We start from the raw sequence: 15,481 nt of genomic DNA on the forward strand, positions 1-15,481 counted from the left end.
TTATTAAAGGTCAGAGATTAGGAAGGAAAAAGTCTAAAGACAGAAAGTGTGACAGCCTGGAAAATATTTCAGCATGGAAGGACCAGAGGTTACTGAATTGAGGGAGGATATTTAAAGGTTATAACCAGAAAGAAGTGTTTTCAGCTTTCTAAATTGCAGAAGCAGAACAACTTCTGCAGACCGAGAGGTCATGTCTGTGATTAGCCCTGAGTGTGTGGTTGAGATGAAGAGAAAGAATATATCGTGGAAGATGAGAAACTGGAAAGTTAGTGTGCTTAAGTAGACATTTATGTAAACAAGTACTACAAAGGCCTTTTAATATATTTCCCAAAAGGTTGTACTTTCTAATAAAATTCCCCTAACTTTCATAAAAATTTCATGCTGTGAAAAATCTGAAGGCAATTAATTTTTATCAGATTTCATCCCTGATTTTATCTTCTCACTTGTTTAAATTAGCCTATCACTTTAAAAAGAAAAAAAAAAAAAGTCTGTGTTAAAAATGAGCAGCAATCATCAAATGCTAAATAAAATATGAGAAATAGTTTTAAGGATCCTCAGATCTATTTAACCAAATGCACACATAAATAATAATCCCCATTCTACCTGAGATGTGGTCATCTAACCAGGAGAATTCTCTCAAAGCACTTATGGTAGGAGCATCCTAACCGCTGTATCTACTAAAGTTAGATTAATTTTACCTTAAAAGGTACCAAGACTATCCTTAAGTCTTGGTTGGCTCAGAGACGTAAAGATTTAGACATACAGACAATACTTCCTGATGTACCCAAGTATAAAGCAGCCATCGAGGAAGTCATTCTGGTCTGCATGACTCTGGAAAAGGTGGTCAACCCCCTTGCTTTCTTTGCCTAACTTTAGCCCTGGATTATTTTCAGTATCCACCTGGATATGCTGGATGTGCTGGAACTTTATGTAATTCTTCTCCTGATCATACAACCCCATCATTTTATTTCCCATCATTGCTGGTAACTCCACTCAGCAGAATCACATCAGGCGTGGCCAATTCCATCCTTCTCTTGTTATGACTGAGGGCATGGCCTGCCTTTTGTTAGCTGTTGAATGATCTATGGGTGTCTCACCTTGTTCCAATAAGAAACCAGCATCCCATTCTATTCCTGATAAGTTCTTTTAGAACTAAGTAGTCTTCTTTACAAGTAGTTTGTTGATATATTGGACTTCATTCTTCTATCTCAATAAATATCACTCTTTCTAAAAGTGCTTTTTTATTTTACTAGCTTATGGTGATGAGAAAAAGAATCTTCCTTAATTAAAAATACTTTACATTTTGTAAGCCATTTTTCTTCCCTCTTTCTCTGACAAAGAATATTATATATTTTTGAGAATTAAACAAGGATCATTTAGAAGAAGGCGATAGTATTTTGCTATCTAAAGGAAATCAAATGGCAGGTATTTTTTGCGACAGCACTCCATCTACCATACTGTTCTAGAATGTTTTGTTGAAAACAGCTGCTTTAGGTGGAATACAGTGGGTAGCCATTTCCAATTTCAAGATCTAGAAAAAGATTTTTGTTAACAGTTTAGCAAAATCATGACCACCTTCAGGTTAAACCCAAACTTGAAGCCTTGCTGACATTAATTCAAAACACTAAGGAATCCCAAAGCACTTAGCACATCTGGCACATAGCACTCTCCTGTCAAGCTTACCCATAAGATCATAAGGCTCTCAAAGGCAGGATTTTCTCACTTTTGTATATGTATTTCCAGAGGCTAGCAAATTCTTTGCAAATAGTAGTCATGTAATAAACATGTTTTAATTCATTTATTCAATACCAGAAATTAGCTTGAATTACTTATGTCATAGAAATGTAATTGTCCAGACTGGCCAAACTACTGCCACCAAAAAGCCAACAATTTTTCCTTAAAACTTTAATACCTTACTAACAGATCACCTTAAATGTGACATTATTAATATTTTTCTCCATATTGTAGAACTACATATTTCACTGTATGCTGTTCTCAAACATAGTCAATGCCTTTGGAGATCGGCATATGTATGTTCATTATTTCCAGTTACTTGATGTAAATAGTTAAAAATGGTTGCCTTTTATTTTCTCAAGGCCCTACAAAACTTAAATACAACCCTAAAGCTATTATTATCTAACTTATTTGGAATTATTTGTAAATTATTTGTGAAAGATCTACAATATTCACTAATAATGAGTTCCAAAGGTGAAGAGCCCCAAGGACTATTTATATACATGGAAAAATATTGCAAGTCCCTAGTCAAAGAGACTTAGAAATGAAATAAAAATCTTAGTGATGACTCCAAAAAATCCTAAATAAAATCATCAAGCACCAGTAGTGCTTAGTATTTGGAAATGTTTTATTTAATATTTATCTACCCTAGTAGATAGGTTATATTGCTTTAGGATATCAGAAGATATTTGCATAGTGACTCAACCTTAAAAATAAGGAAATTTATCTTTTCATTTTATCTAACATATCTGACAAGATAGAAGTCTTGGTAATTAAAACTATTCTTAGATTTTGCCTTTAAGTTTGGAGAAAAAAAAATTATTTTTAATGACAATCACTTGACCAATCCTCAAAAACTATCTAAGAGGAATTAAAATATTAGGTGAATTTTCAAAGTATTTTATATCACTTAATGTTTTCATGAAAACCACAAATTAGCTTTTATTCTAAATTCATATAAATACATGGAAATGAATTCCATCTTAGATACTAAGATTTCAATTCTCAATGAGCCAATCAACTCATTTTAATAAATATCTGCTATATTCATGGCACTCTGTTACTACAGAATTGAGTCAGGGCCCAGACCTGTGATTTCACTGGTATGGAAAATTCCTGTGTAAGAAAATTCTCTCTACCAACTCAGAATGAAGCTTTCTCTAGGACTAATAATCTTAACACTACATGGTTAAGGGGCTTGCCCCGGGTCATTTAGCCACTATGTATAAACTATACTAGCAATAATATAGATCTCTGAGGTCTTCCAAATTCTGGGATCAATACCATGCTTCTTCTTTAGAAGAGGAAGACAAGGGTAAAAAAATACATAGAACTATTGTTCACCTAATACACTCAGGCATATCTTGGTGATATATAGTGTTCTCATTTGCTTTTCAGGAGGTCTTGGAGCAGCCTTCGTTTCAGCAGATTAATCACCACAAGAATAACCAGATGTTAAAGTCCAAATCCTTTACTGTCTCCTTCACAGTCTAGTTTCCTTGCCTAGGGCTGGGCAGCTTTCTTGGAGCCTTTCCGATGGGCCTTGGTCTCAGTGGGGGGAGCAGAAGGACAGGCCAGCCAGGAGGCTGATGAAGATGGAATGTCTCTGGCTCAATTTGTCCCAGCTTATATGCTCTATTCTAATTACATGATCATAGGTGTGAATCAGTGGAACTATATGAAGTACTAAGTACATGTACTGAACTAGAGAACTATTAAGCACCATGCTAACCTAGATAACTATTATCTTATCAATTCCACTGACAACACTTTGTAATAATCCTTGTTTCAAGTACAAGAGTTCTGGCCCATAACAGTGATAGAGACTACAATGACTAGCATAAATAAAACCCATAATTAATCTGCAAATATCATTTAAACAATTCTTGCTACATGTCCCTAATATCTTAGAAAAGATGTATATAACATATTCAATTTATTAAAAAAAAAAAAACTTATCTTCCACAGGTATTAAAGAACAAGTGTGCTACAAAAGACATAACAAAAACTTAAAATTAACATTTATATAGCATTAGGCATCAAGCACTGTGTATAATACTTCTCTCACTTGATCTCATTTCAACAGTCAAAGCAAAAGACCTCAATACAAGAAAATCTGAATAATTTAGAGCTTAAAATAGTTACAAATAGATTATGTAATCATTAATTTGAAATTAAATAACAATTCATAAGTGAGTACTATACAGAAAAGCTTGCAATGCATTGACATACTTTCTGAAATACTAAAATAATAGTGATGCATGAATAATGAATAATAGAAAAAGTGAAATGAAAGGCCTTTCATGATAGACTCTTTAACTGTCATCTGAGGAAGGTAAAATGTTCCTTGCTTCAAGAAGTCACTGAAAATAAATATTAAAATGCTTGTTTTAATAAATAATATTAATATTTAATATGAATGAATATTTTTAAATGTCTTCTTTTTTTACTTTGTGAACATATATTTCTGGCGGCACAGACATATAGAAAAGGAGGTGGAAATACATACAGAAAAAAAGATATTTACATTAAACCAACTCACCTTGGAGTTTTCTGTACTCTTAAAAAAAAAAGTATCCCCATGTGGAAAGATCAAAGATGATTGTTCTTCAAGTGACTCTTGAGGAGAGAAAAAAAGAATACAGAGATTATTTTTTTTAATTAAAGCACTTTCACAATACTACCAGGGCTGATTTATTTTCATGTTAAAAATTATTTTACTCCACCCCCCCAAAAATAAAAATGACTTTTACCAATGACCTTCTCCAATTCTTTATCATAGTATGAAAGTGGCCCTCGGTTCTCAAAGGCTTGCCAATGTAAGGTAAGAATTGGAACTGGAAACTAAGTACATGTGTACCTTTCAAAGCCCACCCAGGTTCTCAAGGTGGGAGATGCCCACAGGATGGGGAGCTTTTGTCACCATTGCTCAATGACCATAACTGCTTAATGAGATCTTCACTCATGCTGAAGGCAATTATACCAATAAAATTACAGACCTGCTAAGCAGTGAATCATCATTAAAGGCTGTTGGGTACATCTTGCTTTCCCAAATCGTTCTCTGCTCGTTCCACCCAAACATCCCTTCCTCACTTTCTGCACGTTTGTTCCCATCACTCTTGCCATAAAATACCATTTGCCTCAGTTTCCTTATTTTGTAGATTGTGAACAGTAATATCATATCTCATAGGGTTATTGTGGTCAAATGAGATAATCTCAATGCACTTAGCACAAATACCTGACACACAGAAAATTAGCTATTTACAATTATATTACACTATATGTGAATAAAGACTGCCTTAGCCTCCTCTCATAGAAGTTGGCATCATGCCCTGAAAATAGTAAGAACTAGATTCCAACAGAGAATGAGACATATGGGAATTTGTTTGCTTTACTATATATATTTATTTTTTTTAAAAAAACTTTTTCCTCAATGGTGAGAGTGGAGTAGAAAAGAAAAAAACAAACAAACTGATTTTTGTTCATTAGAAAATACAATTTAACTTAAAAAATAAGAAAATGGTAGTAATTCAGTAAATATTTAATGTATGCTCTTTTCTGCTGTAATAAGTGCCCCAATTCTGCCCAGAGGGCAACTTTATTTTTTTCTCAAGTAAGCTAATATTTCAAAGATTTCAGGCCAACCTTTGGGAAGCAGAAGAAAACTGTAGTTTCTTCAAAGCTTTAGGATTAAAAAAAGTTAGAACCATGAGAAAGCAGGTATTTTCATAATCAAACTTCAAATTTTAAAACAGTTGGGCCAAGATTATATTCATGGTCATTTATCCTAATAATTTTGTTTGATATAATGAACAAACTTCTAGAAAAACTATTGTTTCAAATACTATCTCCACTTGGTACTTCTTCCATATTAACTAAGTTTTTGATTAACCAAAATCATCTTGTCCCATTTACTTTGGGTGGCTTGGGTTCATATGTGGGTGACCCCTTTAAAATTATGTTTAAGTTAGCAAGGGAAGTTTCTGCAACCTTCGGCTGAATAAATTCTCCCTTCCTAACTTCCTCTTTCTATAAAAGTAAGCCCTACCATCAATATCTATCAGGAGATTTGCTTGCAAGGAAATAAAATTAAAACTTATATGTATAGAATCTGAATGACTAGAAATGGGTAAATAATTGTTATTGTCTTCCCAAAACTATATACACCAATAACTTAGACTCATAATGACAATTCTGAGTCATCCCTTTGAAAATTAACCTCATTCTCTAGTAATTTGGGGTTTTACTATAACCATATTCAACCCCAAGAATAATAAATCAATGAGGAATGTTTCTCTGATTTGCTGTAAAAGTAAGCCCTACCATCAATATCTATCAGGAGATTTGCCTGCAAGGAAATAAAATTAAAACTTACATGTATAGAATCTAAATGACTAGAAATGGGTAAATAATTGTTATTTTCTTCCCAAAACTATAAACACCAATAACTTAGACTCATAATGACAATTCTGAGTCATCCCTTTGAAAATTAACCTCATTCTCTAGTAATCTGGGGTTTTACTATAAACATATTCAACCCCACAAATAATAAATCAATGTGGAATGTTTCTTTGATTTGCCTATATTGGGTATTTTGACTTCTAATCAGATTAATGGCATCAACAGAGACCTAAGCTTTTTTGTTTTGTTTTTTTTAACAAAAATCACTGCTCAACTAGGTCAGGAATTTAGAGATGCCTCATATCAAGATTCAAGGGTTCTGTGCTCATTGCTCCTAACCCTAGTCCTATGCCACTTTAATTAGGTTCCCTATTTTTTCTGCCTTTTATCCAACCTCCTGGCCATTCCCTTTATCCAACTTCCTGGCCATTCCTACATACATAAAGCCCTGCATAACAGAAACAGAGAAGATCCCAGAAAAGCTGACTTTGTGACCATCATTCTGCTGATGAGCCCCTAACAATCCAGTGGGCCCTAAGATGACAGCCGCTCCATCGGGTTCTCTTCTCAAAGCCCTTCCTTCCATCTGGTAACAATCTGCCAGCATTTGTGCTCCATTACAAGGAGGGCCGACCCTCCCATGATAAGGCACTGGAGTAAAACTTCAGTGGAAAGCTCTGCCGATGCAGAAACGTGAAATGTTCCCCTACAAAACTGACCATTACACATCTGATTATTCAGACCCCCAATAACTTCTAGACCTGATCTTCCTATACATAAAATATTCAACTTTCCCAGAGAAAGGCTGTTAGAAAAAAGCTACAGCCCGCATCTTTTTAGTTTTCTGACATGGGCGATTTTGTCCCTCCTTCCCCCTTCCTTCCACTCCCCAAAGTGCTATTTGATCTTAAGGTATTGCCATCTTTTATGAAGGAAAAAAAGCATCTGAACTTTCAGCATGAAGGAAGAAAGGTTGTTGGTCAAAGAACAATTTGCTGGGACATCCCTCTCAAGTATTTCCTGTTTACCATGCACAGGCAAACTGCCAGCAGCAGCCCTAATCCAACAAAATGCTTTCATTTGTGGCTGGAGAAGGACCCAAGTTTTCTCTATAAACATGTATTCACTGTTCAAGGTTTCCAAGCAGGCTTTGCTGTATTTTATTCCCTCGCTTTAAAAGTCCCCGAGCATGGAGTATAAACAGACAATTAGTTATGTCATTTCCTTTTCCGCTGGCTCATGAAACAGGTGGCTTGAACATTCGGATTCCACTCACATTTGAAACAATCAGTGAAAAAACATTGGGGGAAAAAAATCAGTGACTTGATTTAAAAGAATCCACTCACTTTGCATGGTGAATGTCTTTCCATTGGAGATCCCAATTCTCCTCTCTCGGGCATAGCTTCAAACAAAGGAGAGAGTTGGTTACAAATTAATTTCAGGACAGCCAGGGATTAGTTTTATATTCCCTTGGGAATGGCAATTACAGTGGCAAAGGTAAACAGCTGAAATTAACACTAGAGATTTTCTATATTTTTTGGTTTTTGTTTTTTTTTTTTTTTACCTTATATCACAACATGCTTAATATACTCTGGAGAACTGGAAAGGTATCTTAAAAATCATGAATGATCAAAGACGAGGAAATTGAAAAACAATGAGCTTAAATGACTTATTAAATTACTTACCCAAGTTCACATGCACATTCAATTATGAGAATTATTTTCGACACCAGTAAATCAGCTCAAATTATTTTTTTTGGAGAAATGATGCTTTTTTTTTTTGAGAAACCATATACTAAAACTTCCGATGCTACGAATGAAACTGACTCGTATCCATTATTGAAAAACATTTTTTAAAAGATGCTTCGGCAGACACTGGGAAATCCCTTCTTATAAACTTTGTAAACTCATTAGCAATATACAACTGTCATTAAAGGCCTGGAACTGGAATAGAGGCTTAGAATTTACACAGTAATCACTTATGCATTACCTCAGTGGATCCTTATAACACTCTCAGGTAGATAAGATGAATATGATTAAGTTCATTTTACGATGAGGAAACCAGTGTGGTTCACATAAGTTAAATGAATTGCTCAATCCAGAACTGCAGAGAGAACCCAGTTTTAGGTCTTGGGATCCCTACTCAGTTCCAGGGCATATGATGTAACTGCTCCTTTACATTTAATATAAACTGTATGCTAACTACATTGTCATTTTTCTTCTAAAATCAAGAAGGCCTTGGAAGGCTACGACCTGCTTGGTTAGCACATGAGAGTATTTCAAACTACATGCCTAGAAAAATGTTCACTAATTCAGTCCTTTCACTAACTGGCTGGCTGGCACTGTCCCCCACTTACTATAAATGAGGGAATCACATTATTTTAGAGGTAAAAGGAGTCTCCGCAGTCATCCGGAACAATGTAAAAAACCTACAGAAGGCATCTCCAATGCCACGTTAACCTGCCTCTACCTGGAGGAAGCCCAATGCTTCATGAGCACCACCTAGACTGTGGAGCATCATTTTCTTTTCTCAGGCCAGTCTGAGTCTGCCTCTTCACAACTTCCACACATCCTTCCTACTGCTGACCTGGGGGAGGAGGAAATTGAATCCATCCTGTCCATGGCCCCATCCTTTCCCCATTCCCTCAATTCATTCTTACACGTGCAAAAATACAGACTCAAGGCTGGTCACTGTGAGCAGAGCATGTATCCAGAACACGGTAAGGTAAGAAGACCACAATATGTGTGTGGATAAACATCAAATAAACTGGTAGCTATCACCTACTTACTGCTAGAAATTATACATGTCTTAAAGCAGCCTAAGAGCACACGAGCTGAAGGAGATGAGATCTCACTCTACCTGATTAGTCTCCAGCTTGCACTGCACTTAAACCCGCCAGGTCTTTTTTTAATATAAAATGCTACATAGCCACAGCTCCCCCAGTCTTGCACCTATGAAATCAACAATCATAACAGACTTATTTTTTTAATCCCTGCTTTAACTTCATCTTATTAGATAAGGCCAATGACCTTTTATTATCTTATTATATATATATATATATATATATATATATATATATATATATATATATATATATTATACATATTATATAATATTACATATATTTTATATATATACATATATATGTATATATATAAAATATATGTAATATTATATAATATGTATAATATTATATAATATTTTACATATATATGTATATATTATAATATAAATTAGGATCCCAACAATATCACCTAATATGTCAGTGATACCTTTCAGCTCTGTCACATAAGAAAATATGAACTTTTTAATGATTATGAATTAACTTTGCTCAGCAGTTAACCACATAAGTTCTCCTTAACTCTTTGAGTAATATCCAATTCCTCTCTTCGATGCTATGTAAGGCCTCTTATATTTCCTATAATCATACTAGCCACATCCTCATCTACCTCTTATTAGTCTCTTACCTGAATTATAACTAACCACTGTTCTAGTCCAGTGGTCCTCAAACTTTTTAAACAGGGGGCCAGTTCACTGTCCCTCAGACTGTGGAAGGGCCGGACTAGAGTAAAAACAAAAGCTTACACTCTGTCTCCGCCCCTCAGCCCATTTGCCATAACCGGGTGGGCCGCATCTGGCCCACAGGCCATATTTGAGAACCCCTGTTTTAGACCATTTGCTCTTTTACTCCCTATTCCAAGCTCCCATAGAACTCACGCACTACCTTTCTTGGTTTTTAATTCATGTTATGTTGCCATGTAGAACTATTCTACTGTGGGGTATGTGGGGAAGAGGCAGGGGCATTTTATATCTAAGTTATGTGGCCCTCGTGGGAAGGAACAATATTTCTTTTGTGCAATGGTTGGTTTGAAGTTCCTTAATTTTGGCAGACTGGCTACTGCAGTCCCACTTAGCTCTCACCTGTGGGAAAACGACTTCCACACTTAGGTCTTCAGATTACCCTAGATCTTACCATCGATTCCAAGCAAGTGACTCTAATGGTATCTGTGTGCTCCTGAGTTTTTGACACACTTACATAAATAAGCGTACGTGAGCTCACTAATAGACTGTCAAGGCCCATGGTCTCTATAACCTAAATACACACTTCAAAATTGCCTGAAAATTCAAACATGTAAAAATGTATCATTTCAAAGTGAATACAGAGCCAATCACAGACTCCAGGGATCTGATTTCAAATCCTTCCCGTCATACACTGGCTGTGTAACCCCGTCCAGGTCACATAACTCCTCTGTGCTCCATAAATTAGGGGTCAGCTTCTGATCTGAGCGCCCAGGAAGTGTCCCCACTGGGAGGCTAATATACCACAAAACTCCCAGTACCATTCAACTACACACACAAAAAAAATTTCCCAACAATAGCAGTATTTATTTGTGCTGCATTCCCCCCTCCTCCCAGTGCTATTTTTTCCCCAAAATTTTAAGATTTGTCAATTGGAAAACAGAAGGCTCTTCATGGTAAATTTTTAGAATTCTGTTATTTATAGAATCGTAGAGAGAGAGAGTTAAACGAGTTGAAGGACCTGGACTCAGCTAGACTGTCCCAGTTGTTATAAAATAAATAGATACTGACAGGAAGTTAGTTATTTACCCAAAGAACAACAGATCCATGAGAAAAAAACTATGCTCTTAACCAGAAGACCTAGAAACACTTAAATGGTAGAGGCAGCTCTCAGAAGGTATTTCTCCACCCTCCCTTGATTTCCCCAATACCGTAGTGGGACCCTTTAAAGTTAATGATGATGGCTAATATTTAATAACATTTTACAGTTTTACAAAGCTTTTTATCCCACTTAATTCTCACAAACAGCTCTCAGAAGTAAGGAGCACCAGTATTACCTTCATCTTAGGGATACTAAAACTAAGGAAAAGCACTTAAAGAGATAGGCAAAGAAAGATTAAAGTATTTTTTTCCAAGGTTAAATAGCTAGTGGCAGAATTCCAAACCCAGTCCCCAGAATCCAAATCCAGTATTCTTTCCCTTACACAAAAATACCTATGCTGATAAGCCCTGTAACTATTTCATGCCATCCAATTAACACCCCGGAACTGGCCTACTTTATAGTTCTAAATTTGCCTCTGGGGCCCCTTTTGGTTGGGATAGATTCAATGATATTAAGGGTAGGTACTGATAAAAAGGTAGGAACAGCTTAGAAGGGTGACGGGCTGAAAAGCCCGGAGTGGAGAATTTCACAAAGCATAAAACATTGTGGGGAAAGTGGGACTGATGGGCTCCAGGAGTGTTAGCCAGCAGTTAAGATTTACAGACCTCTTGAGAATAGGGGTGGCCTATCCCGGGCCCAGTTGGAACCTGTATCTGTATGTGTGACCATCCACCTTCCAGTGATCACTTTTAAAAAGAGAGGTAGAAATCAGAAGCTTCCCCAGCACTAATGCAGGTAAATATGCTCCCTCCTATGTATTCTGACAGCATTCAAGAAAGGCTTGCCATAGCAATAAATGAAGGCATAAATTAAAGATAGTAAAAACAGCAAAGACAAAATTCTCCCTATCCACAAGGACAAATTGGTTTGCTTAAAACAGTCCAGGAAATCGACAATACTGGCCTCCGGAGCACTGGAAATACTCTGGGGAAACCACAAAAAGACTGGCCTGAGAATACCACCAAAAAGGAGAAACAGAGTGATTGGGATGGACAATATGGCAGGAATACAGCCACAAAGAAGAGGTCGCAAAATCATGAAAGAAATGAAGTACCAAAATAATACAATAAACTCTTACCTGGCCAAAGAACGGGGCGTTCTGGTGTGTGACGAGATTAAGGGGGAGCGTAACGTTTCTGATTTCCTACTTAGGATACAGTGGGAAGCTGTTTAACTCTAACTTGGGGACTACTGATAACTCAAAACATTTTGAAATGGAAAGGGAATTGTATCCCAGTAAAAATTCAGACTGGTTCTTGTCAAGGCTATAGTACTAACTAGCATCTACAGATTCCTAGCTAACCCTAAATTACTTACTTCATCTGGGAAATGGGGGAATTGGATTAGATTATTTCTAATCCCGCCCAAGCTTAACATTCTATAAATATCTGATTTCTACTGTGGTAATACCAGGCACTTTGCTAATTTGTGTAAGGTGTAAAGAGTATATTGCAGCCAGTAAACAATATATTCGGGTAATGTATATATGGTAATTTATGGAAAAATAAAATGTAATAAAATATATTTATATATATATATATATATATATATATATATATACACACATAAATATACACAATAAAATAATAAAATGAAAACATACAAGATATAAATTAATACATAAAACAACTAAGTGGCACAGTGAATAAAGCACCAGACTTAAAGTGTAGAAGATTTAACTTCCTGATTTCAAATCCGGTCCAGATACTTCCTAGCTGTGTGATTCTGGGCAAGTCACTTAATTCTGTCTGCCTCAGTTTCCTTATCTATAAAATGAGCTGGAAAAGAAAATGGAAAAGCACTCTAATATCTCTGCCAAGAAAACCCCCAACAGTGTTACAAATTGTTGGGCATGACTGAAAAAACTGAACAACAAAGGTAAATTAATGAATATATTCCAACTTTAACTAAAGCAGGGCTACCAGCTGTAGCAACTGCAGCTTCATTCATAGGATTTCAGCAAGTTCCTATAAAGATGCCCTTACTTCCGGGGGGTTGTGCCCAAAAGAATACAAATTTCGATCACTGAAATCTTGCAAGATATCTTGGGGTTTATGGGTTAGGACCATGCCGTAAACTCAAATTACTCTAGCTCTCATTGATTGGCCAACGACAGGGCCTTGGCCCATGGTTTGGGCCCTGATTGGCTCAGAGTGAATGTAAATTGCAGTTGTTTCTGTTTTGGCCAGACTCTGAGGGTCTGCTCTTCCCTCCCAGATTGTTTCCCAGCAGAAAGAATCCATTCTCTGTCTCATTTCTTACCTAGCCTTAATCACCAATTGGGCATTGTGTGGGCCAACTTCTTCCACTGCATTGGAGCCATCTCCAGTCTGGTCGCTGAACCCAAATGGCTCTAGAGGGGAAACTGAGGCAGGTGACCTTGTACTTCAATCCAATTCACTTGCCCATCATAGTATCACCTCCATGACAAAGGTTAAGAGGATATAAGCTCCATTAGACTACCTTTTGTTTTGTAATCCCTAATTCCTATTATAGTGACAAGTATACAGCACTTGAAAAAAATTTGAGGACCAGTTGATATAATGACTTACCAGGATAATAAATCTCATCAAAATATTTTTAGTCACTGATGTCTAAATGAAACATTTTGAAATCCACCCAATATTTTCTCAGTGATCTGTTATCTCTAATTACAACGGTCACATTATAGAAAATGAATTACAGATACCACAAAACATGACAGTACATCTGTCAGCGAAAGTCTCTTCTCTCATCATGGGTACAGTTCACAATCCAATTTCAAGAGAAAATCACAAGCTGTAATGCTGACCTCAACAGAGATCTCAACATTAGTGCCCAAGTATATAACCCCACACGCGTGAATCTAGCCGGCGCCCCAAAGCCATCTGACTAGGAACAAAAGCAATGAGTATTAGATCAAGAATTTAAAATCTATAATTCATAGGTAACATGAAGTCTCAGCACCATCATGTTCTGGGAATAGTGACAAACAAGCACTTCCTGAGTATAAACAAGCAAAAGAAAAGAAAAAAAAAGATCATCAAACTGCTGACAATGCTTTAGTTGTAAAATATGATACAGTGGAATGGACTGCTGGCCATGGGCTCAGAGAATCAGAATTCTGATTTAAGCTTACTGCCACTGTGACCTTGAAACTGAAAATATTTTGGTGAGAAGTATTATGTGAATTTATCCTGCTAATTTTATCAATTGACTCTCAATTTTTTTCAAGTAGTTTCAATCAAGCTATTTTTATTTTTGGCTTAAAGTAAAGAAATATCTATGTTTTAAATTTTATTTAACAAACATTATTAAGCATCTATTGTGTACCTGAAATTATAAATTACAAAATAAAAGGTAGTCCCCATCCTATTATTACCTTTGTTGTTGTTATGAAATCATGCTGACCCTGACTTACCTCATCAAGAAAATAAGGGGGATGCCATTCATTGGCATCTGAGGATAATCACAGCTGCAGAACTGTGATCCTGGCATATAAAATGCAAATGCACAATTGTTTCAATGGAACTTTGAGTACAGTTAATCCAAAAAAAAAAAAAAAGCCTTTCCAAATAGTGCACAAAGACAGACTTTGTTAAAATGGCAATTCTTTCTGGAGAATAGTATTTCTATTAAAAGAAACACTGTCCTAGGAGTTTATAAACAACATCATTGATAATAAGTTAAACTGGATTTTGAACTATTATTTTAAAAGTGACAATTTTTCACTAATCTAATCCATGCAAATTTAGGTTATAATCTCAGTCGTATTAATTTAAATTTTCATTTTTAGTAAATGTCGTCTCTACTTCGGGATAACTGAATAGTAGCTACTTAGTCCAATCTTTCAAATGGTCCTTTGTAGCTATACGTCAAACTTAAAATATGGGTATACACACACATATACATACACACCCACCTACAAAAAATATGTGTGTGTGTTTATACATACTCCTTTGATAATATGTATGTGCTTTTATATACTCCTCTCATCATCTAATTTACTGTGGCTGAAACACAAAGATTACTTGACTAGAAATCTGAAGATTTGATGTCTTTCACATCAGTCATCAATTAAAACATTCGAAAGTCACACTTTATCTTTCTGGGTCTCAGTTTTCCCACTTGTAAAATAAATAGACATGGGATAAGTAAGGGGCTATTTCTCTTTCTTGATCTACAATTCCACAACTACAGAAGATTTCCTCCTCCTTCCACTATTTTAAATGAAAGGGAAAAAAAAAAAAAAAGGCATTGTGAAATGTTTATTTCCATTCAGTGATTCATACTGACTTTACTGCAGTTAAGCTACAGTAAAGCTTTCTACATAAACCCAGCTAGCAAAAACTGCTCTTCTTTCATGAATAATAAAAGGCACCCTCACCAAAAAGCATTTTCTTTTTTAAAAGGGAAGGATAATTACTTTGTACTTTTAATAATTTGTGGTTCATTAAATGCCTGAAAAACTATGCTCATTTTCATTGCCTGTACTTGTTTCATGGCCATATATTCTTAGAGGTTACATCAGGCATTACACTTCAGCCTTTCCATTTTCATTTAACACAGGAATCACTGAATCACAGAATATTAGAAACATAAAATATCCCAGAGATCATTAATCCAACCTTTTCGTTTGAGAGACCCTACAGGGTTTAGTAGCCTTCCAAGGTCACACCATAAATC

The 15,481-nt window shown here is 35.8% G+C and overlaps 1 protein-coding gene across 2 annotated transcripts in view; it reads right to left on the reverse strand.

Moving 5' to 3' along the window:
- Nucleotides 1-15,481, reverse strand: part of ARAP2 (ArfGAP with RhoGAP domain, ankyrin repeat and PH domain 2) — a 209,265-nt gene that overhangs the window by 160,477 nt on the left and 33,307 nt on the right. For both annotated transcript variants that reach the window (XM_074276137.1, XM_074276136.1), the window contains exons 4-5: nt 7,482-7,537; nt 4,277-4,353 (exon numbers count right to left, since the gene is read on the reverse strand). In XM_074276137.1, the coding sequence (XP_074132238.1) occupies nt 4,277-4,353; nt 7,482-7,537 (133 nt within the window). The remainder of the gene's footprint in view (nt 1-4,276; nt 4,354-7,481; nt 7,538-15,481) is intronic.

This window comes from Sminthopsis crassicaudata, chromosome 6 (assembly GCF_048593235.1).
Source record: "Sminthopsis crassicaudata isolate SCR6 chromosome 6, ASM4859323v1, whole genome shotgun sequence".
Classification (NCBI taxonomy): Eukaryota; Metazoa; Chordata; class Mammalia; order Dasyuromorphia; family Dasyuridae; genus Sminthopsis; species Sminthopsis crassicaudata.